The sequence below is a fragment of the Varroa destructor genome, unplaced genomic scaffold, assembly GCF_002443255.2.
Source record: "Varroa destructor unplaced genomic scaffold, Vdes_3.0 BEIS01000005.1, whole genome shotgun sequence".
NCBI lineage: Eukaryota > Metazoa > Arthropoda > Arachnida > Mesostigmata > Varroidae > Varroa > Varroa destructor.
Window position 1 is genome coordinate 32,483,815 of NW_019211458.1, and position 26,678 is coordinate 32,510,492.

At 39.6% G+C, this 26,678-nt stretch overlaps 2 protein-coding genes and 1 long non-coding RNA gene across 21 annotated transcripts in view; 1 reads left to right on the forward strand and 2 right to left on the reverse strand.

Annotated features, from left to right (window-relative positions):
* The window catches only part of LOC111251664 (uncharacterized), a 49,049-nt gene extending 38,253 nt beyond the window's left edge, over positions 1–10,796 (reverse strand). Inside the window, exons 1-3 of one of the 15 annotated variants that reach the window (XR_015328402.1) lie at positions 8,957–9,218; positions 6,043–6,107; positions 1,580–1,690 (exon numbers count right to left, since the gene is read on the reverse strand). Coding sequence is in view for 7 of the 15 variants with exons in the window: in XM_086990176.1 (XP_086846302.1) it covers positions 1,580–1,690; positions 6,043–6,107; positions 8,957–9,102 (322 nt within the window). In the remaining 8 variants the exon portion in view is untranslated. The other 14 variants (XM_022808477.2, XM_086990176.1, XM_086990164.1 and 11 more) reach the window with 14 other exon arrangements.
* On the forward strand, positions 4,287–15,570 carry LOC147755580 (uncharacterized). Its single transcript, XR_015328412.1, has 2 exons — positions 4,287–4,424; positions 12,662–15,570. It is a non-coding gene; the product is annotated as an uncharacterized LOC147755580 (long non-coding RNA).
* A 1,982-nt stretch (positions 15,571–17,552) lies between these two features.
* LOC111251766 (lipid droplet-associated hydrolase-like) lies at positions 17,553–24,956 on the reverse strand. 5 transcript variants are annotated; one of them, XM_022808746.2, is made up of 5 exons: positions 23,544–24,956; positions 21,166–21,313; positions 20,454–20,598; positions 19,706–20,019; positions 17,553–18,551 (listed from the first exon to the last, which is right to left on the reverse strand). In XM_022808746.2, the coding sequence occupies exons 1-5, from the start codon at positions 23,869–23,871 to the stop codon at positions 18,131–18,133; spliced, it is 1,356 nt and encodes a 451-aa protein (XP_022664481.1). In that variant the 5' UTR covers positions 23,872–24,956; the 3' UTR covers positions 17,553–18,130. The 5 variants fall into 5 exon arrangements, with proteins under 5 accessions (XP_022664481.1, XP_086846282.1, XP_022664482.1 ...); XM_086990156.1 differs by having other exon boundaries at positions 21,166–21,304; positions 22,479–23,683; XM_022808747.2 differs by having other exon boundaries at positions 22,479–23,683.
* Between the last annotated feature and the right edge of the window lie 1,722 nt (positions 24,957–26,678).

The window sequence follows — 26,678 nt, forward strand, 5'->3', positions numbered from 1 at the left end:
TAATTTATTTTATTATTTAAAATTTTTTATTCTTAAAAGCGTCTTAAGGAATCGCTATGCATTTTTGGACATGCGGGTGTTAGATACGTATTTTTTTGTGAATCTCTGCGTACGCCAAGTCTTTTTTGCTCACTAGAAGTTGCGTCCCGACTGTTAGCAGCGTAGACCATTGATTCTGGGGAACAACGACAGTTTATGAACTTGGCTCTTACCTCCAAGACCAACCTCCTGTGCCGATCATGATGAGTCTGCGCTCTTGATTGAGGGAAAGAGCTTTTTGTATTACGAATAGCGGATGAGTGTTTGTCTGCAGTGACAAGCAATTCTTCAAAACAGGTCCCAACTTAGACATTTTGTTCTGAATATATCATTTTGAATAGCAGTACTAATATAGAGATGGTGAACAATGGTAACACTATCTAAACAAAGATAGAAATGAAACATATAGAAATACAATAGCGAAATAATGATAACATAATAACTATGAAATATTAGCACATGGCAAAAGAAGCTAGATAATCGCTACCTGAGCCTGACTTTAATGCTGAGTTTAATAAGTTACCCTTGCATAATAATTGTATATTACTATTTAAAGACAGTTCGACATGCATTAGCGAGAATCGCATAAGTTCGTTGCTGATAATGTACAGATGTGCATATGTACAGTCGATAGGCTACTAATGAAAAAGCAGCATCCCTTATCAAAATCCATATGCTCGATGGGCTACTGGCAGATAAAAACGGTCCAGGTTTATTTGAAAGTTCATAGCCACGTCCGTTGTAAGGCTACCTCTGTATTTACATGAAATATATCAACGTGTGCTTTGACGGACGCCATTAAGGCATTAACAACAACGGCAACGATAGCGATAGCAGAAATTTCGTAGTTACTGTGCCATATATCAACTTCTTGCAAAAATTTCTAATTATAGCGACCAGGCTTCCTTTTGTGCGGCAGATAGTGGTCAACGTTGCACGACCTAACATCAGGACAAAATTATAGAATTGGCAAAGTGGAAAACTTCACCACTTAAGAAGCGCTACCGTTTCAACTTTTTATCGTATATATTTCGCGCGTATCCAGTTTACTTCACGAGTTCCCAAATTTTTTATTCGTCCTATTGCGTATTTGAGATTCAATGCGGCATAGCCGATGAGCTCTGATAATCACTGTTTAAACGAAACCGCAATGACATAGTAGCGTAGTTCAACACTTCTATTTGATGTCGTCCATGTTACAAAACCATAGGTGTCACGTCTAGCTAAATAACCCTATATTTTTTATTACTAGACATGCAATTTTACGTATCACGCAGTACTACCAACGACGCTCGTACAATCGTCAAACAATGTTGGTAATTTCATGGAACACTATTAATCATTACTAAATGATGATTAATAGTGTTCCATGAAGGTACTGAAATGAGCAAGTAATTCTAATGTGGATGTTACTTTTATTTGGTAATGAAAACATATTCCGGCTGCTCCAATTCCTTTGAATTACTATTTTCTTCAAATTTAATTACTGCGTTTAGTTATATTATTTAATCATTCAATTACTAGAATTTAGTAAACTTACGTAAACTGGATGAACTTTTTCTTTCTGTCCAAGCTTTTTGACCAAACTGCTGGCTTGGGCCTAGGTGTTTATATACGGTGAGCGTCCGTCGTCTCGTACAGGTGCTCAGCTCTGCAAAGGAAGTCGGTAGATGAAGAATTAGCCATATACAGTTTTATATTTACGATATATTGAATGTAGTAGGATCGATATCACTACCCGAGTGAAACAAGATCATAATTTCAGCCAAACTCTTGCGTGATGAAGCGACAGGTTCACACCAATGATTGCTTCGCGAAAGACAGACGTCCGAGTATACAATAAGAAAGAAAAATGGAAACACCAAAAAAAAGTAAGAGGTGGATCTAATTTAGGACGCCCTCGACAATATTAGGTAAACAAATGGCCTTCAGATGCTTATGCTGTTTACATGTTCTACTACTACTATGTACTATCCGTCATCGTCGCCGACGCCATCGTTTATAGGCCAGGGGATTAGCAGCGGAACAACGGAAGGCTATTGCGAATGACTGGCGTTCAGGTTGACATACGCATGCCCATTGTCTCCGACTAGATGATCAGCTAGGAAGGACAGTGTAAACCTCTTTTTTAAAGCCATCCACCTGGGGAGGGAACATCATCTTATTTAAAGGAAATCATTCATGAGGATAGTCCAAGCCGATACTATGAAGCTTCTTCACCGGTTTGAGCTCTCTGCCATAAAAAACTTAGATACAGGTATTGGTCTTTTCGAAAAGGCAAGACAGTGCGACTTAATAATATGATCCTATAACCCTCCCTGCTCTCCTTATTTTTGCTTACTTACTTAGCTTTGATTTTCGGCGGATGTTACTTTAAAGTAGCTAGCATGCCTTAACTATATATCCAATATAAACGTAGCAATTACAGGGCAGCGCGGCAAGCCGATTGTGGGTGTGTGCCTGGTGGCTCGACCTCTTATATTAATAATTATTTAATGCATGAAACCATTAAAGACGTTGGCGAATATTGGACTTTATAGGGTCGGTGGAAAAGCTTCATCTTCTACTTTGTTCCAATATACCAAATATTTCTGCTAGATCATAACAACCATATATTTGTAGACGCAATCAACTAGTTTACGAAGATTATCGTAGTCTTGCTAAATAGATCGGATTTGAAGATAATTTTGTGTGAACCAGGGACAATCAAAAACTCTACAAAAGATTTAGCTACTCATTATAATTTGGTCGTAGAGTTTTATATTAGGAGAAATATTTTTGTTCAGCCTTAATCATTATAAAAATAAAAAGGTAAACGTTGTGAAGAGCAGTGAATAAAGGCTATTTGTCTCAGAAGTGAGTGTCACTTTGTATGAAAATAAAATGCATTGAGTAGCTTTATCTGGAATACCATTTTCTATTCGGCCGGAAAATTCCAGCCGGCTCTCTCCTACCGGATCATGGAGCCACAACATTGCTTTATTCATTATAGCAAAGAATATTTTTATCAGTAAAAAAAAAAAGGTTGTCTTGTTACGTTCGGGTGCTTAACACACCCGCTCAGGATCAATAAACGTCGACCTGTTTTAAGAAAGGTAGAGTAGGTCGCGTTAAGCAAAATTTTCTTTGAATTGCGTCGCTTCTAAGCGGACTTGAAAATTTTTTTCTTAGTTACTATTAACAAGGAGTCTTGCGAAGTGCGAGATACTTCGCAAATAATACGAGAGCAGGTAATGGACGTGTATTCTCAAGAATAATATCGGTGCGTTCGAGTTCTGTTACATCTTTAGGGGGGTAAATGATAGGAAAATCCGCATTTCAACTCGCCATGTGTTTATCCAAGTGGTCAAACATCCAGCATCGACAACAATGGGAGTGTATAGGTCAGTACCTCTGGGATCTGTTTTCTCAATATATATAGCTGGCTTTCTTGGGTAGATTTTTTCTTGTAATAAAACTGGCCGCTAGCCTACATATGAATCCTTGGTGTTTTCAGCACATTCTCTAGACTTATCGGCCTATGAATTCAGTTATCAGAAAACACTAACTTTATTTCTCCACGTAGATTACGGGTTATTTTTTAAATCCTATGTAGGCATATACAGTTCCACACAATTAATCTGTACGCAGTTTTACGTGCGGTATCGTCATTAGGCGCTCCATCAGACAGACGGCTGGCTGGCTGGCTGGCTGGTTTTCAGCACGAAGTGAATCTATTACCGGGTTCGAACCCTACGCGAACGTGTCCCTAAGCTTAGCACGCAAATACGTTATCCACTAAGCTATCACAATGACCCGCGCAACTAATCTACCGTAACAGCGCTCTAGAGGACTAACACCATTACGAGAGTCATTAGGGATGCCGTGACAGGATTGCAGGCATTCTTTCCGATACGTAGTCCTGCAGAGTCTGCTGTGCAGAGCAATAAGACAAGGCTGTGGTGATATCAACAGCAACAATAGTCACAGCAAAAAAACAGCACTAGCATCAAGACTAAGGAAGAAACACTGTATCAAGATAAGAGCGATCACGCAGTTTAACTAACAGTTGACGATGGGTACTCCATTGTATGACTTACCACACGTCGTTCCACGCCGCTGTGTCTTAGAAGACACCCACTCGAAGCTGCAAGTGAACTACACAATGAATCGTGTGATCCGACGCGACCAGCTAAAACGTCTATACGCCAGAAGGGCCACGGACGCTTTGTTTCGTCTGTTGATGTTGTCTAAAATGTTCGAATGCCGCGCGATACGGGTCAACAACGGCAGAAAGGAGCAAAACTCGCGCGATGTTAACTAACAACAGCCATTAGTGCACTGTGGTGAGATGATTTCCTTAAAACGCAATGGAAATTTGGTCCGGTCAGATGTACGACTACAGGGTAAGGGTTGGATGTAAGCAAATTTCAATATGGAACTGAGAGGGACGAACGATCATAGTGAGCCATTGAAGCTACTGGGGCCCAATCAAAAGAAAAATCCTAGCGTGAACGATGTACATTGCATAGTGGCGGAAAGTGATAGGCTTGCTGGTGAGGCGATTAGTATTTGTTCTTCATTTGGACGGGACGTTTCCACAAAAAAAACCGGCAAAGGCCGGCTATCCATTGCAATACATGGAAAACCGTCGATAGAAAGACCAGGGGCATTGTCACATTATGATCAAGCGCGCCTCAGACAGCCGCATGTATACAAACACTAGCGAGATACTAGACGTAGTGATATCCATTGAAAATAGAGCTGAGATAAGAGATAGCGGATGGAAGGAATATATAGAACCGAGTCTATATGTACCAGTCCGTTTTCTATTCCAAGAGTGCCTAGGTTCGATAAATAGTCACAACCGAACTGGCAGCGTTATTGAAATGGATACGAGTTAGAAACTTGACGCAATTTGGGTTACTACTTCTTCATGCCCGAGTTGTAAAGGTGTTTTCATTTTTTCAGAGTGTTTTTTTCGCTATATGTAGTTGTAAACAACATTGCTATAATTCTAGCGACTAACCGACATTGCTGACGGATATGACGGTACCACGTTTGAGCGGAAGCAATCCGTTGTACCGAAATCGTGGACTCCGCGACAGCCTGCGTAGATTTCGATACTATTTAGTTACTCGTTGCAGTTTTTCCCACATTTTAAATATGTGAATTTTTTTATATATGTTTTTTTATATATGTGAATGTGCCAGTATTTAAGCCATTCAAAACCATACTGCACATAGTAGACGAATTATAACACTTTAGCTAGCTCAGCGGATACATTATTATAAAGAATTATATTCACTGTTTTTCTTCCGAAAGAACATTTATCCTCTAACTTTATTGGCTCCCGCATAATTCCCGCATGAAATTATTAGCGGCCTATATAGCGTTATTTCAATCCGAGTAACGCCGTCTTGTAGAGCTTATTTGATTGATACATTTTGTGTTAATTGAAGTGGCCCATATAGCCCCACAATTTCCTATATATAACTTTTTTTCATCACGCAATATATACTATACTGTACCCTGTACACTGTGTATCTGCGATGCGGAGTATAATCATATACAGCTGCATGTTTACTATTACTATAAAATTATCAGATATTTTGTTAATATGGGGCATGTTTCGCAGTGTTACTATGGGGACACGAGCATTTGCTTAGTAAATCATTGAGCAATATCAAATGTCGGTTACTAAAACAATTGATTTCATTAACTAACTGGTCAATCTTTAACTGGCACTCACTTTTTTTTTATTGCAAAAAAGATCCTTTTACAAATTTAGCCCACTATGCTGAACACGGTATTAACAATAGCCATTTTTCGGTAGTACTTGAATTGCCCGAAATTAAATCGATAATATTATGTTGCTTTTATAAGATTAAATCGGATATATTAAATGGAAGAGAAAAATTTAAGAACATTTTCAATATCGTCCATGGGCCAAAGGCAGTGGCCTAGCTAGCACTAATCTTCATACAGCCTATAAATAAGCGTTACTATATCCGGCTGTGTTACCTAAAATGATTCTGCGTAGTCTCAAAATATGGATACCCGGTTCATCTTCACAATCATCGCTGTACCTGAAAAACAAAGTACAATAAAATAAAGTGTCCCTAAATGTTAGATGCTTTTATTGTACCTAGATGGAACTTGACAATTATCAAATAAAATCCTGGCTGCGTTTCTGGTCGATCCGAACTCCTTGCGGTTTATCGATGATCAAAACTCCACTTTTGCACCGGGGCTTTCGTTGAGGGCACTACAGTATTAACATGAATGAGGCAGCAGTCTGTCACCGATGGCCTGCACTACGAACCATTAGCTTTCCATTGGTACCTGCCTGTTCCTAGAACCTACACTCAGTGTAACTAAATAGTAACAATCTTCTCTACATATTCCCGATCCCCATCTCACTATATCTCGTTTAAGTTAATCGCTCCTACCAGCTCTCGATTGCGTTTGTTTACTCAATCTTTCTGTTTTCGGTATCGTATGCCAATCTGTTGTCATTGTTTTCGCCTGCCTCAGACCCTTAACTTTCATCAGAAGACTCTTGACCTTTCATTTCAGATTCTAATAATTGTGTATAAATTTGTGCTCACCCATCGTATTTCGTATTGTATGGTGATCTATAGTTGTGAAAATGAGCAACTACAAGTGTCACAGAATAATGCTCTTTGTGCAGCTTTTTAACTTTTTCGGATCCGTCCTGTGTCCTTTAAATTTTTTTTTAATGTTTGGCAAACGCCTACGATTATTTCTATTCTGTGAATAGATCTTCGAAAGCATTTTTTTGTGTAGCACCAAGAATTTGCTGTTATAAAGAGGTCAAGCCGAAATAAGTCCTAGTGTACATATCTGGGTTTTTTTTCCATCAGATCTACGACACCATTTGCCCACGTTGAAACTTGAATCAGCGATGCACGTTCTGCACTCTCATGTTTATTACGGTAACGCATTCAAAGAGATAAGTATCAGCTCCTTTGTTCCATGCTTGTACTGACCCATTCATGCTGTTCTCGAGACGTTATATAAGCCCCATTTTTCCCAATCTTTGCAGTATGCTCTTTCGACATACCGTCTACGTTTTCAGACCCGCAGATTTCAGACTCACACTCTACATCGCTGTCTCCATTAAAACTTATTCCCTTAAGGCCTGATCTATGAAGTTCCCATAATCTACTAGTTGTCCCCTAATCGCTTAGAATAAATCTTGCTTTTCTTAATATTTAAGATGTCATTTATCAAACAACTTTATGGCCTTTCAGGGTAATTTGTTACCTTCAATATCGTTTTCCTTCTAGATAAATATGCTTTTTTTCAATCCATAACTGTACTGTTTTTCTTTTTTCATATGCCTGCATAGCATAGCTGGTTACTACGAGTTATAAAATGTTGGGAATTTTTAGATGCAGCTGCGGTTTTTTTTTATCTACTGTGCCAACGTTTATTTATAAGGTAAGCTGTGACTTGAATTAAAAGCAGTAGTTAAAGATGAGTAATTTGATTGTATCTGGATAGGATATAACTTCTGTTATAGTAAACCTAGGCGAGCATGACACCTTAATTGGTCAGTACTATGAAATAAGTAGTTCGATGCTTGTTTGATTTTTACGATTTTCAATAAAATACATTATACATCTCGCAGTATTTATTAGTAAAAAAGTAAATATTTCTTTTTGTTAATTTGCCAGTCTATAGTGTCCATAAATTGAGTTGGGCTATCTTATTTCAAACCTCCTAGAGGTGGATACCCTCAGCGACTGCCTCTTAAGCTAGTCATCATAGACTCGCCTGAGGTCGTCGGCTAATATACAGATTCTGCCGAGTAAGGTAATTCGAATCTTGCTACGATCTTCACTTATCGTATATTCCACGCATGAGAAAGTGTCTCAACTTACAACGTATGTCGGCAGGATGATGGTCAGCCCGAACATATATGCCTATACCCACAGACATTTTCTGGAAAGCTAATACCGCCGAAGAAATGAAAGGATACAAGCAAAAAAATGAAAATTCAGAGAGAAGTTTAACTATCAACGCAAACAACTACAGGAATCGAAGGGCAAGCCAAGTACCAGTTTAAATACAATCGGAAAATGCGTCGTTTACGTTTTTAGGCAGATTTACCTTGAAAATAACTACAAAGAATTACGAGAGCTATATGGTGGGCTTCAAAACAACCTTGTGACCTCATATAACTTAAGCTATCAGATAACGAGTTCTTCAACAATCACTGCGTCTATGAGAACAAAGAATAGCTACTGCAACACGAATCTCTGTTGGAGGACTTCTTTCATGAGCAGCAGTTTAAGTAGGAACTCGAAAAAACGGTCGAAAAATTACTGGCATACTAAGTGCTGTGGATTTATCTTGGACTTATCAAAAAAAAACAAGCTGTTTCAAACCGAAAACAATAAACCGTATAGGAAGCGCTGTTAAGCTGTTTTTAATGAATTATCGATTTCATGCAGTCCAATATGAACTCAGATATCCAGCCTCAGTTACTAGTGAAAACCGTTTTGTGTTAGAACGGATAGATAAAAATGCCCATAGCAGGATAACGGGACTGTGAATACTTCAGTATGTCACTGCAGTATAATTTTGTTGAAAAACCTTCTTCTCAGTAGTCGGATACGCATGTGAAAAGACCTTCTTATGACACAAATAATATAAGTAGATAGACAGCAGTGTTGTCTTTCGATTGACACGAAGTACTGCGAAATCTTTCTACTCGATCATAACATTCATTGATGAATTGTGTTTAAACTTTTCCACCCTTGTCAGCTTTTATAATCCATCAGCTTTTGCCCCAAAAATACTTGTTTTTTTAATCTATGAGTTCACTTTTTTCTCTGTCGTTTTGATTTTTATTCACGTTACTAATTACCTCAAATAAATGTTCTCTGTTTTAAAATGCTACACTTACGAATCTCTTCGGATGGCCCTTCCCAGCAAAACAAGAAATGTGCTCATTCCTGGCCTTGAACCTACACCAACTGCTGCGTTTTCAAGTTCACTGGGCCAGCACGTTACCACTAGGACATCGCGCGGAAAACCAATCACTTCAGTCATTTTTTTCCGTCTAATGTGAGCGAGGCGCAGACTTCACCCGTTGCGCATTTGAGCATTATCAATTTGACACACATATTTAGATCGTATCTGTCTTATTTAGAGAGGACTATGGCTACAGGGGGAGATAGATAGAATACTTCCCACGCTCCTCCTCGTATCATTTTTTTATTGCTCGTTCTAATAGTCTTGTTTTGTGCAGTCACGACAGGAAGTCGTTTTGCGTCTACACTGCTCCATATCAGCCGCGATTTATCTTTTAGGAGAGTACGTGTTTATCAGGATCAGATAGCTTATTGACAGTAAAGAGCATAGCGGTTAACTCTGGATCATGGGTAGGACGTTTTTAGAACGAATGCTTTTAATAGAGGACAAATCTGTTTTATAACAAACAATATTGTCTTTGGCGTGAGACAGCTCATAGGCATCAATGCATGTGTCCTCATACGGCATCATGGCCGCTATAAACACGACCTGTATGCAGGATAAAACCGATAGCTTGGCGGTAAATCAATAAATAAGTGAAAACCCGATGACCCCGTAAACTCTGAGAGCATCACCAATGTTTGCACTTGTGGCTAACTGGAATAGCATTAGTGCATTCAAGTCTCACTCTTCTTAAACTTTTCCCACCCTGCTGGTTTTATTTATATGTCATGATAACTACGCGCCGCTACAACAAAAAAAAAGTTCCTTAAACCCCTTCTGGCTTGGAGACGAGAAATTTTTCTTAGATGAATTAGGCCAAAATTAAACCCTAAGTATGGCCTATGATATATCATTTGCATCAGCATGTGTATGCGATAAAATTGAAAGAACGTCTATATGAAAGATAAACAACAAGGTACTCAAGTGAACGAAGCCGTCAGTCACTGACCTTAGAAGTTATGTAGACCTTAAGGACATTTATGTCAGGAGAACCCGACCATTTTAGTAATTACTGTATAAACTCTTAGGCCTCGCAAGGTAGCACCCTGCATAGACATTATTCCCGCATTTCATTCTTATTTATTATGACATGTATATATTCGTCACTACATCTCCACCTCATAGCATTTATGTTAAACCGTATACTGCACGTCGAATCGCAGGCACTTAATTCGTTTAAGGTCGTAAGTCGGCCATGTCATGCAAGGAATAATGGTTCATCTGGCACATTAATATTTTATAGTATGTTTTCAAAATTTTTGCTCTTAAAAAGGATTACAAATTTATTTGGTTAGTTGATCAAATGTCACGTTGTAGAATTAGGTTTGGTGGAGTGGTTAGGTTTGAAACTTTCATTCGTATAGGTTTCCATAAAAAAGAGATAGATTTTTTGCCCTTCCATTTTTTTTTATAATTAATTACACTTGATTGAATATGTTACATCTAAACTCCAACATCAGGCGCAGCGTAGAACTGGGCTCTATTTGCCCACGTAACTTCAACGCATTTCCCTATCGGATAGCCAATGATAATCGCTACTTACCGCATTTCAGTTGCTCTTCCATCAGTATCTTTTGCCTTATTTCTGGACATTGCAAGAGCCTGCTTTCGTATACGAACTTTACATATAGCCTCGGGATTTTGTTAAGATGAAAAGCAGCTCTCTGCCAGATTATGTTGATACATTGTTGTAGCAGTGAAACCGTGTTTGGGGCGTCGACTGTGGTGAGGATTATCGGTCAACAACTTTCAATGAGACCCACACGTATATACGCATAATTTTGATATCTTCGTTTTTATAACAGACCGCTAGAGAACGTAAAGGAGTGATCTTGTATCTGTTCAAACAATACTCATGCTTAATATTCTTAGAAGCGCCAAACTACAAAACAGATTTCTCTGTATGAAGTGACCTACAGATTATGTAGCATAAAAGAACTACCAGTTCATTTTCAATTTAATCCAAAACTTACTTTAATATTGAAGTTATTATAGCAGGAACGTAAAGGTACTGAATCCATAAGTAAAATACCCAACGCCTCAACACATCGTAAGATCATTTCACAGTCAGGTAACTTAATAAATTATTATAAAACATTGTAAAATGAATATTAAATTTAAAAAATAAAAAATAGAATGGGTGTATATGGGGTTAGGGGAGTAAGAGGAGGATTATTTTGTGACCCTATAAAAACAAATAGTTAATAATTTTGATATTTGCCTACCTTACTGCCTGCTTGTGCTCATGCCTTTTGCTATGCCAACTTTTCTAAAATTCTATTGACGTAGACTGCTGTATCAGCCGTACGTTACTTAATCCAATCTGCTATCTCTTTGCTTCCGATAAGCTTTCTAGAACTGACTCATCTGTTTTGCTGTGTCGTTGGGAGCTGTTGCTAGTGAGGAATTATATGAATTTCCATGCGTTAATTATAGGTGATCAAAACAACTTATCTAGGCTAGGAAGATTATTTCCGGTTTTCCAAAAATCTGGCCTCGCTTGTACCGCACTATTGCTATCGGATAGTCAGAACAGTAAACCGGTGCCTGCAACCCCAGATTGCTTCATTACTCTGAGCCTAGTTTCTGTATTCGCTCAGTCGGAGCGAAAAAATCACATTTTGCACTTATAATAAGCGGCCAACTGAAGATTGAAGAATTGAAGGCAATAGAAGATTTTCGGCCGAAGATCCCAAAAATGATTAAAACGGGCAATATATACAAAAAATGCGGAAAGGCGCAAGAAGTCTCAAAGAGACTAATTACTTATTTGAACGATTCAATTGGCAATTGATATTATCCTCCTCAAAATGTTCGTCAGTTTCTATATAAAAGATCCAGACACATCGAAAATGGTTTCCTGAACCATTTCAATGAATTTCAGAGCCTTTTAAATTGAAATTTTATTAAGGATCACTGGCTTTATTACAAAAACGCTACTGCGCAGCCGAAAAACAGGTAATGTGGGACAATCTGCAGCACTAAAAACGTATATGTTTCGACCCCTAGATTAGGGTATGAAGCCTTGGAACTGCTTTGGCATTACTTCAAGATGTCCATTCTTCCCCGCCAACATCCGTCACAGTGGCCTGCTACGACGGCCATGAATACCTTTGAGATTGCTGCTTAGCATAGCCATAGACCTAGTCTTATTTTGAGCCGTGCCGGTGTTTTCGGCATATATCACGTCTGCCGGTAGGTATCATCCATAATGAGCATTTCCCTATGCGCCACCTGGGTACGCATCCTTTAGGATTTCGGTAACCTCTGTCCTCTGCGCCGTTGAGGCACCCTGCCTTATTCGCCAGTCGGGGCTCTTCGTAAATCTTACGGTTAACCTCCTCGAAACCTTTTTTGGATTTCCCAAAATCTACATAAAAATTCGCAACGCCGTAGACTGCCAATCTTAGCAAGAAAAGAAATTTCTAACTTCGCAAGTTTGCCCCGAGTAAACATGTTAAACAATAGTTAATTTTTACTAAAGTTTCGAAAACTACGCACTGATCTTCGCCCGGAGAGCAAATAGTCAATACTGAAATATATATACAATATATTATATATTCACATTAGTATAATTCTATGGCGGAGTGAGCACTGTAGCCTTTCTATACCATTGTAAAATAATTTATTTCAGGTTCGATTTATGTGAATAATAAAGCCAGGCCAACAAGTAAAGCAGGCGAGGCCGGATCCTTTCTTGTTTGCCGCCTGATCCTTTCCACAACTTGAATGTCCTTCGAAGAAGACGATTCGGCAAAGGCGTCACCACAAAGCTAGCGACTGACCTTAGCTCTGGCCAATTGCCTTTCTAGGGATGGCGAGTCTTTTGTAAAGAGACACGACACACTTCGGCCAATCTATCCCCTGGCTCTTAGAGCGGCAGCCAAATGCCTTCAATCGACAAAACGAAATGCAGTACAACCACCCACGAACGAAGACTACATTGCAAAATATTTTCCAGGTGGCTTCGGCGGTTGGCAAACATATGACGGCCCATGTTAGCATGTCATCGGGTCCATGAAAGTCTTCAGAGTTATAACGAGGTTGAGCATACCACCTCGCCATCAGGCCAACTGTCTCCCTTTCCGCAGCAAGCAAGCTGGCTAGACACCTGTCTTGAGGGCCTACTTACTTTATAAATTGGGGTCTGCCTGGTAAATCGGTGCATTTGTATGTGGAAGCGATAGAACCCGTATCCAAAGCATTGTGCCTGTTTATGTTGAATTCAGCCACTGATCACTAAGGTAGGCCTTTCGAGCACAACTACCAAGGGACATGCTGGAGATGAACCCTGGCCGAGATATCTGAATAAAAATGTACGGAAACTATCGCTACAAAAATCAAGAGAGAAGGTAAGCAGGCGATAGCGATGGTGTTTTGAGAAAACGGGTCAGAGGGCTTTGGTAGACGTCGTGACGAGGTTACGCAGAGCGAAAGCAATTTGCAGAGTTAGGCCTGTTAATGAGTTTCGCTAGGTAGAAAAGCGATATTGCGCGGTTGATATCTTCGTGCCGGATGGTCTGAAATCGTTTACGCTAGATCTGTCTAAGCCTGTTGGAGCTGCGTTCCGTTAACAATGACAGTGTATGGGACATATATCAAATAGAATATATCATTCTATAGTACTGGTTACCTCTGTTAGAGCTAGGTGCGAAAACATAAAGAAATGTGTGCTGTATGTGAAAATTGCTTGTAATGAGTATACTGCAAGGTTACTGGTGAAAAAGCATGCATGTAACTAGAAATGCTACGACTTGTAACGAGAAATCAATAGTAAGTAGCGCTTAAAAAAGTTATGTTTAGCGGAAACTTTTGTCGGCAATGCATCGAATGACATTGTTGCCTTTTTGGTCGCTAGCAGTTTTTTGCGTGACAACAGTTTTTTGTCGTAAACTGAAGTATAACCTAAAGCGGCTTATTTCTAGTACTGTAAATCGCTTGCAATCGAGTTTAATTATAATAACTGTTGTTTTCATTATTCTTTGTTTAAAGTCTAGAGAAAAAGATGGCAATGATGACGAAAATGTTATGTATCCTGTAAAACAGTTACTCAACTATTCACAGTTTTGGCGGCTATATAAGCCAAACATTTGAAGAGATCTGATGAGGTTTTACAGTTCACCTTCGACATACTTTGTTCGACGAGGTTACAGCTACTTGATAATCTGAAGTTAAAACTGCAGATGCTTAAATACTTCAGGATGTTTAAATTCATATTATAACAAATGCTGACACACGAAGCGATCGACGAGAAATCGGTTCATGATATTCAGAATTTCCGTAGGTGACGAAGCTAAGTATGTAGCACTCGGTTAAAGCTCGCTTAACGTTACGAAATTTAGTCCCTAAGGGCACATCCAAGCTAAAACTACAATACTGCGCCCATTCCACGATACTGTCCCGAATGTAGAAAATACATCATATACAGCGGGGTTCAGAGGGGCAAATGCACCAACAATAGAACGTAGATGAAGAGCTACTCAAACCATATTTGTTCACCGAAGAGGAATTATTATAGGAGATCGCGCAGGCCGTAGAACAGATGCGGTCGGTGTCGTATATTGATCGCCCATCGAACAACGACAGATGTACACGATTTTTCTGCAAACAACGTTACAAGAAACCAGCGCAAGTTTCAAGGAAAGATTATTCTTATAATAGAGCGTAGGCTTAACACAAATTAGGACTGTACTAGGACGAAAGGCAGTTGGGACGGACGTCCACTAACATACCTGTGTTGTTGACTGTGGAGATGTTTTACTAGAATGACAAATATTTATGGAAAACAGCGTTGCACAAGGTATAGTAGACAATATGCGTCCCAAAGTATGTGTTGTTCTATTACGAATCGTTTGAGATAGGCGGATGCGTATCGCCCTAGCAACTGGATGAGCCTTATAATTGACACTCTCGTGACATCTTATAAGGCTCAGTGTTAAATATTACTATTAGCGTATGATATAACAACGTACTGAAATAGCCCTGGTCGAATTATGGTGAAGAAACACTTCTTCCACAACGCGTCACCGTGAATGTTGTAACAGGCCAAGCAGACTGGTCAGAAAGGCTAAGCCAAGGAAAGGCCAAGGACACTTTCAGGAAACGGACAGCATACGGACGGATGCACAGTGGCTGATTTGCTGTCTCAGCGTATGCTCACGGGGGTTAAGTCAAGATGTGAAGCTTGTAGAAGTGCGGTAGCCAAATTCAGCCAAATGGGGTAACTTTGAAGCAGAAGTTGACGAAACCACAGAGCTGAACCGAGTCGTACAGGGACACGGCTTGATACAGCAGCATCGGCCTTTTGCTGCGGCATGATTTGCCGCTAGTGACAGCAGAGGTGATAGTAATGCCATCGACTTCCAGTAAACGGTTATTGGGTCGAGTGTATGAGGCGGCGCTGAAGCCGCGTATTGAACAGGGAATGTTCATCGCTGGCCTACCACGACTTGTAGTCATGGATACACCGAAAAGCAATCCGGAAATGATCCACGAATTGTACATTCTACTCTTCGTACATATTAAAGTTGAAAAAAAAGCGAACTCCCAGTGTATTTCGGTTCAAAGTTGGAAATGATTGATTATAATTGGCAACCGGTCATATCAATACTGACCAACAAGATTTGACAGGTCTATTTTTCTTAATAAATACCTATTTTTTTTCTGAGAAAATGTGTGTTTAGGGGGATTATTGGTTATAGTTCTGTTACAATGATTTTTTTGTGTCTAAGTATTTATGACAATCTGTTAAATGCTTTTCTGTTTCCAACGTACTGATTTATTTTCAATTTTAATTATATATATTTGAGAAACAAACGACGGCTTGGATAACAGCACTTTTATTTATTTTTTATTTAATCAGATATATTATTGCATTACCATATAATATACAGATATTAATGTATGGATATTAAAAGTAAAAGCGGGAAATAACAAGTTGTCATTCCGCAGCGTTACCCCTATATCGTTTTGTTGCTTCGTGCAATATCTTCTGCATTTGTTACCATGCTTGAAAAAATAGATTTTGGCAGCATCGGCACTGTATTGCTGATTCCAACTCAAATATACCTTGTGCAAAGGTCTTTATTGCTCCTCATGGTACGTTGTAAGTAGTGTTACTGATTTTAGAATACACCCTGCATTATGAGTGTACGCATCTGAGTGTATTTCAAGTCCCCGATGGAAAGCTCGATTCCAACGCGGCCATTGCTCACTTGGTCAAATCTAAATGAGAACGTATATTACGGCTTTGTACGACTTTCGCAACTGAAGTTAATTGTACTACGGTTTGGTTATTTCTAGGCAAAGCAACATATAAAAGTGAACATAAAATCATTCATATCACACACTGACTCAGACCATCTGAATCACTATTCCACACTTATTGCAGACCTTAGACGTTCACGACACAGCCTTCGTCTAAATACGCTTACTAATATTAAATACATACACGAAACGATGACACATAAACAGTTCTTGCAAGTAAGTATACATTTGTAGCTAATATATAACAATATAGTTGTAAGCCTCCTGTGATAAACTGAATTTAACTGAAAATCCTAAATGCAGTCAATGTGTGTAGATACAAATTCGTCTTTTCCTCCATAACTTACAATGTGTACTAGCATTATCTTGCTGACAGAGCAAAGGGCAACGCTGTTGACCTCGAACTACTTTTGTCATATAGTAAAGATGACATTTTAACAGAGATATCGTTAAAATCCACACAAGGTAATGATTAACTAAACTAGTATATGCTAGAGCTTACTGCTTCGAAGTTCTTCGCAGCGATCATTCGAAAAGTTAGTAGAATCTTCAGAAAGTTATAGCTTTTTGCCGTAAGATGACAGCATAAATATTGTAATTTACTTTGCTAGACAAATACTAAGGTAAATTTTTTACGGGCATGTCGTTTACAGATTTAAAAAAAAATCAAACATCCTCAATATTCAATTAATTTGCTAATACGAATACTTAAATGGCTTTACTATTGAAGCTCTCCCGGTTCTTTACAACTTTCACTTGTGATAACTTGACTTAAACGATACAATTGTGTTTCGATTAGAAGCCCCAAAAATGGGTATGTCATGTAAAAAAAAAGAGCTGAATTTGAAACATGGAAGCTTTGCTGAGATCTCTATTAGCTAACACATACAGGCTCATTTAGCAGTCACGCTTCCTCAGAAGTGGATTCTTATTGAACCTTAATCTCGAGAGTAGTGTATGTTTTAGGGCGAAAAAGATGTAATTTTTTACTTGGCTAGGGAGCCCTAGCTGTACATGCCACTCCCATTGAGTTGTTGAGCTTGGGAAGAGGCAAATAAGAAGTGTCGAAAGCCCCGTTTTTGCCACCCGATACACCCACTTTTCGAACTCCTCAAAAAAATTTGACTCATTACAAAGAGTTATTTGCTTCGACCAAACAAAACTTGCGCAATAGATAGCCGGGCAGAAGGATGAAGCTCTCCAGCGGTGTACGCCGCTACCTAATCATTGTTATACGATAAATTAGAAAAACAAGGAAATAAATAAAAATCGGCAGAACTTTATTAATAATACTCTATTAAGTTACTTACGTCCACTAAATTGAGCGTGGAAGGAATTATCAACAACGAAATACTAAATAAACTAGTCGTGAGCCATGTATGCGTCGTTTTTCAGTAACTGCTATTAGGGAGTTCCTAACATTCGCATTCCCATAACTGCCTAGGCGATTTAGTAAACTAAACATTCAAAGACAGCAATTCTTTAACGATTTTTAGTAATAATTACGTTTTGCGTCAACTAGTTTGTCAATTACGTGGCAGATTAAGTTCCAAAAAGGTGCTTAAGAGATTGCGTGTATCAGTCGACTATTAATAGAGGTTTAGGGAGTTAAATACGTAATTGTTCTTTGCAACGTATATCTATATATATGAGAGCCACCTATGTAATTGCGTTGATTCTGGGTTCTGTATTTCTAGCTTCCTTCGAACTAAGCATTGATTTAGGCATTGATTAAACAAATTAGAAGACGCCTTATTATGTTCAGCAAAATGCCCAACATTAAATTTTTTTTTTGCTATAACTGCTTATCGTATTCGTGCTGCGTGCTCTAGCTGTGCTACAGTGTTCTATTAGTGTTTTCCAAATAACCTAAACTCTCAACTGGGCTAGAGGAGCTACTATCCGGCTGCAAGGTCGAACTGCTCAGTCCAGTGATGTCGATTGTTGTGGCTGATCGTTGGACCATTGGGTAAGTTGTCTTCGTTGTAGTGACCGGCAGGGAGCTAGAAGGCTCGCGTAGGAGCTGGCTAACAGCAGTTAGATGTCCGTGCTTCGACGGAAGGATGTTCTGTTTGAGCATCCATCCCTTGACAATGTGGCCCATCTCGCGGCCCGCGTCCACGACAAAAGCGTGCCGAAACCCCTCAAGGCAGAAGCGTACATCGGAACGGGGAAACATTCGTCTCAACTGCATGGGAAACTCCCGAGGTGCCCAGTGGTCGTTAAGTCCATAATAAAACGTCAATTTGTCGAGATTTCTAGAAAGTGACCAGAAATAAAGGTTCAAGCTTGCGCTAGTTATTGATTTTAACCACTAACCCACACAGGATGTATTACGCCCCACTTATTCATGGTTATACTTCGTCGGTAAACTGTTCTATTAATCTCTTTTTCCCTCTCGTTCGACGTCAATTATCAGACTCGAAACATACAAGTAATGTATATGTTTTAACAACATTCGTGCAGTTGGTGAAGAAAGCAGGTCGGCTTTATAAATCGATAATTGTGAGTACTGCTGAATTAATTGTGCCGAATTGAACGGTGTTCTCTAGATCAATCATGATAATGAACTATTAGCAAGGAAATGATAACAGAAAAAAAAACCAAAGCTATATCAATGCTGGCAAATACATTAATGGTACTCTTTTTTAGGTATTATTCATAAGTGATCAGGCGGTCTTATGCAGTCGACAGCGCAACTCGGAGCTGAATTTACATATTTTCAAAATGGCGTCCAATAGTAACCTTGGGTAGCAGTAAAATGTCTTCTTAATTCCTCTTGTAGCTGCGACGTTGTTCAGTAGAAAAGCTCTGTGTTAGTTTTCCTAAAAGCCGGCTAGCATTAATAACATATAAAGGCTGTCTTAATGAACGGCAATGGAAATCTGCGGTAGATATTTGACAGTTTACCGCTGAGGTATAGGCTGGGAACAACATTTTGATATAAAATGTTACTATAAGGTGTATGCACATACTCTGAAATTACAGCTCAAAAACGAGGCTATGACGAGCCCGTTCTCTGTTGAAGATCTATCTTAAAGCTGGATTAAACATTGAAAGTGAGCCGACAGTCGAAAGGACGAATCACTCATAATATGGGTAATTAAATTACTCCATTATGAGTTGTGGCAGGTGCTAAGTCGAAGCGCGCAGACCACTGACCAAGATGTAAGGGAAAAGTCAAAACTTGTTTTTCTATTTGTTTTTAGCAGCCGACCCTTAAAATGAGCTGAAAGACAATACGTGACTTGCTTCACGACGTTTCATCACATCCAGTAGTTTACCAATATTTCTTTAGGGTATAACATAAATATGTGCTGCGTGTTTTACGGCAGGTGCTGCTAGTAAGTCTCGTGCGGTTTCGAATCTACACTACCTCATCGCCAGCTTAGAAGACTGATGCGAAGCTTACCTTGCTATCGCGTCGTCATCGCGTCTGCGAACCTTCTTGAAAATGTCCTGAGTCGTGTCGATAATGGCACGCATAACCGAGGGCGACGTGAGTGAAAGGATGTTTTGTACGAACGTTTCTTTTCCGGCGCCATAATGCATACGGACAGCGAGCTGGAAGACTCTTTTGAGGAGCATAGCAGGCACCATGTGGACAGAATAGACGAGTGCCATAAATGGCTGACGCAGATACGTCGCCAGAGCTTCAAGCATAGGGGCATTTATTCCTCTTGCAAGGCGCTCGATAGCGGGGAACAGAAGGTACGTGTGCACAATCTGCGAATGATCGTTACATATACGAATAGATGTCATATTTAATTAAGCGTCGTTAGTAGACCTGCAGGGTAGTGGATCCTATATCGCGGACTGGCAAGATGAGAGATCTTTCTAAACGGAGTGCTTCTACAAAGGTAATTCCAAGTTTTAGCAGAAAAAAATAAACAGTAACAGACAGACAGTTAACAGAGTAATATCTAGGCAAATATCAAATTAAACCTTTCGCAAGCTTTATAGCTGAAGGAGATCATAAGTGATTGCTGATTTGAGCGCAACAAATCATCCCACAAAACAAGTACCGTAACATGTTGAAGCACCTATATAGTAAATATAAACATCCTCTAGAGTTCGAAGATAAGTAATCTTCATAAAGGTAATATTAAAGTGCGTGTAAAAGACCACCAGATTTGTCTTTGTGATTGTATAATACCTACGTTGTGATCCTTAAGTTTATCAGTGATTTGCAGCGCCATATAGCTGCCGATTGAATGACCAATTAAGACCAGCGGAGTTTCTTTTGGTATAAATTTTTCGAGGAAACGCATTTTATGTTCCACTTCGCCTTCTGTCGAAAACCACCTGTCAATTGGGGAAATTTATCGGTCCGTATTAACTAATCAGTTTATCAGTATACGATTTACGTGTGGCCTAATTTTAGAAAGACCTTTTGTTCAAAACCACAGGATAGATCACAGCTTTAATTGTCGTAAGGTACACAAAAATTCAGCACTACTTGTATAAAAAAAGTAAACTTTTAGCTTCTCACAGCCTGTATAAAAAAAGATCTATAGAACGTTAACGCTATATATCGTACATTTAACAAGTGCATTGTGCAATGATGTATGAGTATAAAAAATAATAACAATAATATCTATATTTGCTACTTGATTATCACTGTTACGTGTTTCCTTAATTAGATCGATGATTCAAAGGAGTCCAGATTCAAAGAGCTTATCCTTATAACTTGGAACTTTGCCTATTTAAACTTATGGTGTTCGATCAAAATATATAAATGAAGGGTGTGAACTTGATACATTGGCCTAAAATATAAAAATTTTACGATCTCATCTGCCCACTTCATACTGTATTTTATTTTTAGCTAAAACCAGTTAAACTAATTTCGGATAAATTGGTATATTTCCTTACCTTTTAATACTTTTATATGGCTTTTGCATGTGCTTCGGCAGCACAACGTGTCCAGCATGCGATACGCCCCACACCTCGATGTTTTCTTCGTTGCCCGCGTAAATTTCTTTCATAAAATCTGCATAGAAGCCTATTGGGCCTGGGTTACCTTCAAAAACATTTTCCTACTATTAGGCCATTTAGCTATTAAGTTATTTCATGTGATAAAATGTACACTAACAATACGTCGTAACATCTTTGTCGATGAGAGTGTCTGCTTTAAAACGTGACATATATGACTAAGCCGATCCTTCTAAAATCTACCTATAAGAGAGTCAACGACGTTACATGCGACGAGACATATGCAGTCTCGATTATTCACTAATTGATGGTAAAGTTCGAAATCCTTGATGCTTCAGTGACACTGCGCTGAAAACGGGTAATTATGTTTAGGTCCGAAACCAAGCGTAGACACTTTTCGTTTTTCGCTAAAAGGACATGCCTGAAACCCTAAACACTTATAAAAACCTTTGGAAGCTAGATATATAGTCAATTGCATCAAATTATATATAAACTATATTTTAACAAAGCAGAAAATAGTAATTTAGTTCCTAGTGATGTTGATATATTCTTAATGGAAGTAGTAGTAGAAGACAAACGTGCAAGGCTTAATGAATGCCCTACTCTGCCGCAGAATCCCGTAATTATATAATAGATACACCACAAAGCTTATCTTGTACAGCCAATTAAAAACCTTAAATAAGAAAGATTCAGCCTTGCGTTCGTATGTAATGCATAAAAATGTTCCGAGTTTTCTATCCGGTGCTACTGCCGCTATGAATTGCTTTACACGGTCCAGTTTCAGTTTGAAACGTTGTGTCTACCTGCCTAGATGCAAATACGTTACCATGAAGATTAGCCTTTCCTATAAACAAATAGACGCTTAATTAGGAGTTCAAAAGTCGACAGCGAACAAAAAAAATTACCTGAAATCCTCCTTACAAATTATATATATTTTGTATTTTCCTTAGAGTTACATTTTGTAACAGTGAAACTATGATAACGTGAATAGAACAATAATGGAATCGTTTTTAGGATACGTTCATTTATTCCTTACTATTTATGGACATATATAGCATTTGATATTATATTGAAACACGCCTAATTGTTGAGTTGCCACTTCGATTATCGCTGGAGGATTAATATATAAATTAGGAAAATCTATTTATATCCACAGACTTACGTGCTGCATTTTGGACCTGCTAATGGCTTTAACACTATAATTAATAATACTGCTATTATATAACGAATGAAAGCTTCGATGGTACGCTTACACTATTGTTCGTCGGCTTGAGCACAGATGAAGGCCATTATCTGAATCGTCCGTAATTATAGCAAAGAGCTGGTAGGTATTTTCGGAACCGATATACACATGAGTGATGATGTAACGTTATGGTGGCGCCAGAATTTGAAAAATGTTTTTGCTGTCTATGGGGTCCGAGTACACCTCTCAAAATCTTGCTGTGGTGTTTCCAATTTCGCTAGATGATTTTTGATCTCTTTATGAGGAGTCTAACATAGAACTTTTACATGCTATACTTGCTTGGCCGCTGTCTGTAACGTATTCATTACAATTCAGTAAGATAGCATACATAGGTTGGTTGATGAAAATCCATCTGTACCTTTTTTTTTTGATCTAATGAGTGAACTTTATCAGACGACATTTTTTGTTTGTGATATATCCGGTATATCCGAGTGGGTTCCTTTCTTCATTTTCAAAAGTATCATCCTGAGTGCTCAGCTCCTTTTCTATCTGTGCTTACAGTACGGCAGTTAGAACAGATTTGTTGTTGGAATCAAGTGAATTGCGAAATAGAGGCACGATATTAAAGTACTTCGATGATTTCAACCGATAACAACAATAGGTTACAAAAGCTGATACGGTCTGTCAGTTAATTATTTGCCCATTCGAGTGATGGAGTGAACGGATACCATTCAGATAAAACGCAATGAGATAGATATAGAACTCCATCAACATGAGTGCCAATCTATTCTTGGCTATACAAGCCATTTTAGCGATATGTAGGAGCAAAACATATGCAATGAATTAATATGAAAGATCTATTACTTCTATGAAATAAATATGTCGATGATATCAATCTCTTAATGCCAAAAACAACTCGGTGTCAGCATTATTTGCCAAAGCGCACCCTCAACATAACGTATTTCCGTACACTATTTACATTTAATGCATAGAATAACACAAGAGATAACCTCTTCTTAGACGCACGTAACCATTTGCCATTAACTGAGTTACTCAGCGTGACCAAGACGCAATACATTGTCGCCGGACGGCGTGGTTGGAAAATACTCTTTTAGGCCCATTGACGTACACTCACCTGGTACTACGAACAGTATCATCTTAGTTCGTTTGGGCAGGTCCTGCCGTGCGTCTGCAGCTAGCTCAGAAACATTTTGCCTATCAGACGCGTACCGTAAAAGTTGTGTGGGACAATCATCGACCATTAGGTACGAGAAGGGTTCCTTTACCCCCCAGGCACCCTCAGCTAAAAGGCAAATCCAGAACAGTAATCCGAACAAGGAGATCGGCGGAAACGAGATTGGGGCTCGCAGTATGCACGGAAGCACGGCGAGAAATAAGCGAAAAACGAGAGTCGTGGGTTGGCGGCGATATTCTGCGTGCTGAACAGCACGTGCAAGCAGCATTCTTACGCTTTGCTGACTTCGGTGCTGGGTCGAGCTGGTGGCCAGAAGAGATGGCCATCCCGCCTCACGGTCACAGCCAGAGCGAAACAAACGGCGAATTTTTGTAGCCGTAGTTGTTGTGTTCGTATGCGATTTCTACGACGTCGTCTTCACTGGCGTCGTTATAAGGAAAGCTCCTCCGCGAAGCGTTTGGTCTAGCGTTGATTCGTAGTCGAAGCGTTTGGTGGAAAAGAAGTACAGTGAAAGAGATACGGTTGCATCTCACTATCACACGCGTGTGTTGTAGAATGACGCCACTTGGACGAACCTGCCTGTTGGTCTGCCTATCTTTCGGCAAGTTGTTGTGTGCTCGGCGCGTTAGATTCGCTTTCCTTTGGCTTCGTCGTTTTTCTCGACATGTTCATCGGCCGTGGCCGAAACCAAAAGAACTGGTAGTATTAGCATGATCAGCGCAATACATGCGCACGTATTTACGCGGCCACTAGGACAGCGTCATCGCATTGCTCTATTTCTTCGGAGCCTGCCGCGTATTTTGCTGTACCAGCTATTGCACAGCTGGTTTCGGAGAGGGCGTCGCTCGGCGATAGTTTCCCTGTGGTCATCACTAACGGAATAAAAAGTCTTGCAGAAAAACCTCTTAGCAAAAGTCACAACAACAAGACCAACAACAACAACGACACCAAAAAATGCGCGCTCTTTAATGTAGTACTACCACTACTAGTGACAGTTAATCAGTTTAGCGTGAAAGCGTATTGGCGACAGTCAACCGCTTTAGAGAAGGTGGCCTTCTCTGAAAAGAACCCGCTATACACACATGCACATGTGCACACAGGGACACGCCGATACACGTAACAGTGTCTCTACTGAACCGCTACTACAGCTACTGCTACTACAACGGCGATGATGGTCTACTGAGCGTATGCTTGTGGCTTGACGCTCAGCCAAATGCTGCCTGCCGCACAAAGTCTTCGGATCAGGCCATCTGGAAGAATGCCAAGAATGTTCCAGGGAATGGTATCTATCTTCCTTCTGCAGGTTTACCTTCTGCTTGATGCTGCATTTGTTGCTACAACTGTGAGTGATGTCGTCGTCGTCACCGTCGATGCTGGTTTCAGCAACTCCAATGGCTCCAACAGCCGGAACGGCAGCGGCAAGGGCGGTAGGGGCACGTGTCTCATCGAACAGAGCCAGCCAAGGCCCAGCAAAATTAGTGCGCTTCCTCCCTCCTCCCCTCCCCCTCCTCCGTCCTTCCTCCGCCCTTGTCTGTGCATCTAACAGCAATAGCTCGACATCTTCTCTTGTAAACTGTCGTTGAACAGACGTGGTAACCGGCAACCGCACAGAGCCTGATTCTTGCTTCATTTTATCCTTTGAGGATCGACTTGTTTAGACTTCGCTTTTACTATTTTGGATTTTTCCTCTCTTTCTTTCGTATTTTAGATAAATAGCTACTCGCTTTTACTGGACGATAGAGTAGTAATAATAACAACACAAAAAAGATCGCTCTGCACCGTTGTTGCCTGTTTTGTCGTTTGTCAGTTCGTTGCTTGTCGACTTTTTACATTATTTGCTTCTCAGACACACATGTATGAGGCATTTTTGCTGATTCTTAATATGGCTATCTAACAGCGAGGCTCATTTAGATGATTTGTTACAGCGTTTTGAGCGCTGGAACTATACGTTAGTCTATGGCTATGTATTTGTTTTATTATTTGTATGATTTTCTTGTTTAAGTGCGCTTCAGAACACCAACTGAAAAAAAACGTGTCAGTTTGATATGAGCGTGAGAGAAGTTTTAGTATATCCAGCCAAGTTGTTCCTGCTAATTTGTAATTTTTTGCTTCTAATGTATTTGTGTTTCTCTTTTGTGTAATAGTAACTTTCGAATAGCAGTTTGTCCTCGTTTGGCTACTGTGCTTATGATGTATCTTCTTCTGTCAGTTGTGCTCTCCTTTGTGTCTCGCAAATAAAAAGACTTCATTATGACGTACGGTCGAATATTAGAAGCAAATCAGAGGCGAGGATCAATCATTAAATTCGCCCTTTTTATATTCCTCGTCATCGTTCGCTTCTCTGATCAACAACGATTCCTCATGTTGCTGCTCATTTCCCGATCCTTTTTTTACCATTATCGCCATCTTCGCTCGACAACTGCCACCGCCATTACTGTCGACGCAAGCGGCCCAAATCACCGGAATCGGACGGGATTATTGGGTATCGCAGGTTTGGGGCGGAAGATTCAGATTCTACCAGAACGTTCGCTTTCCGATTTTGCCATTTGTTCGCCATTGATGTCAAACGATCAAAAGAGGACCACATCAGCTTTTGTTGGCAAGACAAGCAGTCAACCGTAGCATTTTCCCTACCCGTAATACGTTTACGGTACGGAAGACACTTTGTTTCGTGTTTTTTCTCGTACTGAAGTCAATGCAATGACGATGGATTTGGACAACAGCACTTGTGGAACAAACAAAATAGTCGACAATAGCCATTCAGCCCTCTCGGTTTGATGATTATCAGGAAATAGCAGAGTGCGGCAAATCAGCTGTGGTCTGTGAAACAGAGGAGGTCGAGGCAAATATTAGCTAAAATGCTGAACGGTCGCTTGTCGTTCACACGATGGCCAATAAACGGCCTTATCGAACTTCGCGCTTTTTACTTACCGAGCTCAAGTTTTGCACTCGACTGCGATGCTCGTTCAGGTCACTAAGTTCGGCAATATCTTAAACAATAGCTGTTTACTTGATCCATCACAAAATCATCTCTCTGAATTTACTGTCAATCACTATTTTTATCTATGGAAAAAA